Source organism: Loxodonta africana, chromosome 4, assembly GCF_030014295.1.
Source record: "Loxodonta africana isolate mLoxAfr1 chromosome 4, mLoxAfr1.hap2, whole genome shotgun sequence".
Lineage (NCBI taxonomy): Eukaryota > Metazoa > Chordata > Mammalia > Proboscidea > Elephantidae > Loxodonta > Loxodonta africana.
The window spans coordinates 93774376-93777358 of NC_087345.1; the positions used below are offsets into that span (position 1 = coordinate 93774376).

The window sequence follows — 2983 nt, forward strand, 5'->3', positions numbered from 1 at the left end:
GTACCTAGGGCCACTATGAGTTGGAACTGACTTGACAGCACCTAACAAAAACAACAGCAATGCAATGACCTTAGAACCAGTAAACCACCATCCGCTTTACAGGGAGATCAGTTGCTTCACCGCTGAAAGAGGAGAAAAAGATGGTTTCAGGATTCACTTGTGATGAGATGAAAATCAGATTATTTGTCTGACATATATCTTACACACTGAAAAGAAAATACACCCTGAGATCAGCTAAAATGGAGAAAATATAAATCCCCTATACGGTGAATGAAGACTATATGAGAAAATGAAGTTTCTAGATCTACACAGACTTTGCCACCATGCTGCACATAACAGCAAAGCTCCTGGAAATTTTATCTGAGCCTGAAATGTGCATCAAAATGCTGACTGTCTTTGCAGAACTTTTAGTTCTTTATGCCTGTCTACTATGGCCACCCAAGTAGAATTCTTTATCTTACTCCCTTCTGACTCCATCTATGACTTTTCTCTCCCATTGATCCACAACTTCATATTCTTATCAAATTTATAACTCAGTGTGTTCACCAAGGTTAATTAAAATAACGATAGATTTATGACACTAACGATTTTACTAAAGGCAAAGCTTAAGGCAAATGTTTTAGACTGAGAAACATGAATCAGTATGTTTATAACAAAAGCATTCTAGCTAGATTAAGATGTTTATTTAATAACTTAAATAATTAAGGTGAACTATCTCCCTACCTTAACTTTGTGCCATTCTCTCAGGTACTTCTCATTTAGCTTTCAGTGTCAGACATTGTGGGTAGTCAGGAGTACTCCTTACTCTAAACTCACCCAGTGTCTTGTTGTGTGCAGCTTTATCCCAATGCTCCACCAACCTCTTGTCTTTATTTAAGCACCTGATATTTTGCAAATACTTCTTCAAAGTTTTTCTCACAGCTGCCTTGACCTCCTTGTTCTTCAGGCTGTAGATGAGGGGATTCAGCATGGGAGTGATCACACTGTACTGAACAGAGAAGATCAGCTCTATGAGGGAACCTGAGTTTGGCATAAGATGACGGAGCACACCTGAACCATAGTAAAGTGTCACTGCAGTGAGGTGGGAGGAACAGGTGGAGAAGGCCTTGCTTCTGCCTGATGTAGAGCTGATCCTCAGGATGGTGGAGATAATGTGTGCGTATGAAATGAAAACCAAGAGGAAGGTTACCAGTCCATGCAGGAGAGTGGAGCAAAGCAAGACAATGATGTTCCTGGAGACATCAGAGCAGGACAGAGGGAGGATAGAAGACATCTCACAGACAAAATGGTAGATGATTTGAGCCTCACAGAATACCATGTTCAGAGCTAGCAGGATATTGATGAGTGCATCTAGAAAGCTCAGTCCCCAGGAGCCCCACACAAGCTGCAGATACAGCCGTTTACTCATGATCTGTCCATACAGCAGAGGGTGGCAGATGGCAGCATAGCGGTCATAGGCCATGGCACAGAGCAGAAGGAGTTCTGTTCCTCCAGTGATAAACACAAAGAAGACCTGGGTCAGGCAGCCCTCAACTGATATGGTTTTCCTCTGAGACAGGAGGTTCTCCAGCATTTTGGGTACAGTGACTGAAGAGAAGCAGATATCAACGAAAGAAAGGTGACTCAGGAAGAAGTACATAGGGGTGTGGAGGTGCAAATCAGCCCTAATCACCAGCAGCATCATGAGGTTTCCCATTATGGTCAGAAGGTAAGTCACCAGGAAAAGCACAAAGAGGAAAGCCTCAATATGGGGGTCGTCTGACAGCCCGAGAAGGAAGAACTCTGTGATGGTGCTATGGTTCCTCAATGCCATTTACAAAGGCAGTTCTCTAGAAATAATTAAAAAAAGCATGGCAGTCAAGGTTCTACTCCTCAAGAAATGTTCTCAATGCATTGATTCTGTTCTCATGTAACTATTATTCAGTAAACATTTTTAGTTCCTACTATGGCCTTTTTTAAAAATCTTTTTGGTGGTATAGCCTAGGTTTTGTGTTAGTCACTTGGAGCATAAGGTAAATGACATATGGCCCCTGCTCTTATAATGGTTCTAGTCCATTGAAGTACATGAAGACAGGACAGTATAAAACAATGTAATTTGTACAAAGGGAGCTCGAAATGTGATTTAGTGGAGGATCAGTAATAACAGTTCATTGTGAGACTTTGAGCAAAACTGTTCAGTAGTAGAATTCTTGCCTTCGATGCTGGAGACCTGGTTTCAAAACCTAGCTAATGTACCTCATATATAGGCACCACCCATCTCTCAGTGAAGACTTGCATGTTTCTATGATACTGAACAGGTTTCAGTGGAACTTCCAGACTAAGACAGACTATGAAGAAGGGCCTGGTGATCTACTTCGGCAAATCAGCCCAAGAAAGCCCTATGAATCACAATGATCTGATCCACAACTGATCATGAAGATGGCACAGGACTGGGCAGTGTTTCATTCATTGTATATGGGCTTGCAATGAGGGGGAGTAGTTGACTCAATGGCAGCTAACAACAACAACAACATGATTGCTTTTTGAAAATGTGTTATCAGATGGGCACTTAGTTTGCATGAACAAAGTGTTCAAAATTCAGGACTGAGAAAAATCAAGCCATGTTTGTGAAAGCATATAATTCTGAAGAGCTGATGCCCATAGTTTAAGTAAGCATTGTAGAACAATGGCTCAGTATGTGGGCTACTGGGTCAGACTGTGTTCTAATCCCAGCTCCACTATGAATTAGTTATGACTTTTTCAAGATAAGTAAATCTCAGTGCCTCAATTTCCTTCTATGTAAAATGCAGGTAATAACAGTATTACAGAAGGTTTTGACAATTAAAAAGCTCTTTCAAAAGCACCTACTCGTAACTAGTCAGTAAATATCTGTTATTACTATTGTTGTTGTTGTTAGGTGCCAGTAAGTTGATTCTGACTCATAGCGACCCTATATACAACAGAATGAAGCACTGCCTGGTCCTGCGGTATCCTCACAATCATT

The 2983-nt window shown here is 41.1% G+C and overlaps 1 protein-coding gene across 1 annotated transcript; it reads right to left on the bottom strand.

The window, feature by feature from the left end:
* Positions 1-754: 754 nt before the first annotated feature.
* LOC100663204 (olfactory receptor 8S1-like) lies at positions 755-1930 on the bottom strand. Its single transcript, XM_003405407.3, has one exon. The coding sequence runs from the start codon at positions 1811-1813 to the stop codon at positions 755-757; it is 1059 nt and encodes a 352-aa protein (XP_003405455.2). The 5' UTR covers positions 1814-1930.
* Positions 1931-2983: the final 1053 nt, after the last annotated feature.

Coding starts and splice junctions, on each gene's coding strand:
- LOC100663204 (XM_003405407.3), bottom strand. CDS start 1,813: ATGGCATTGAGGAACCATAGCACCATCACAGAGTTCTTCCTTCTCGGG.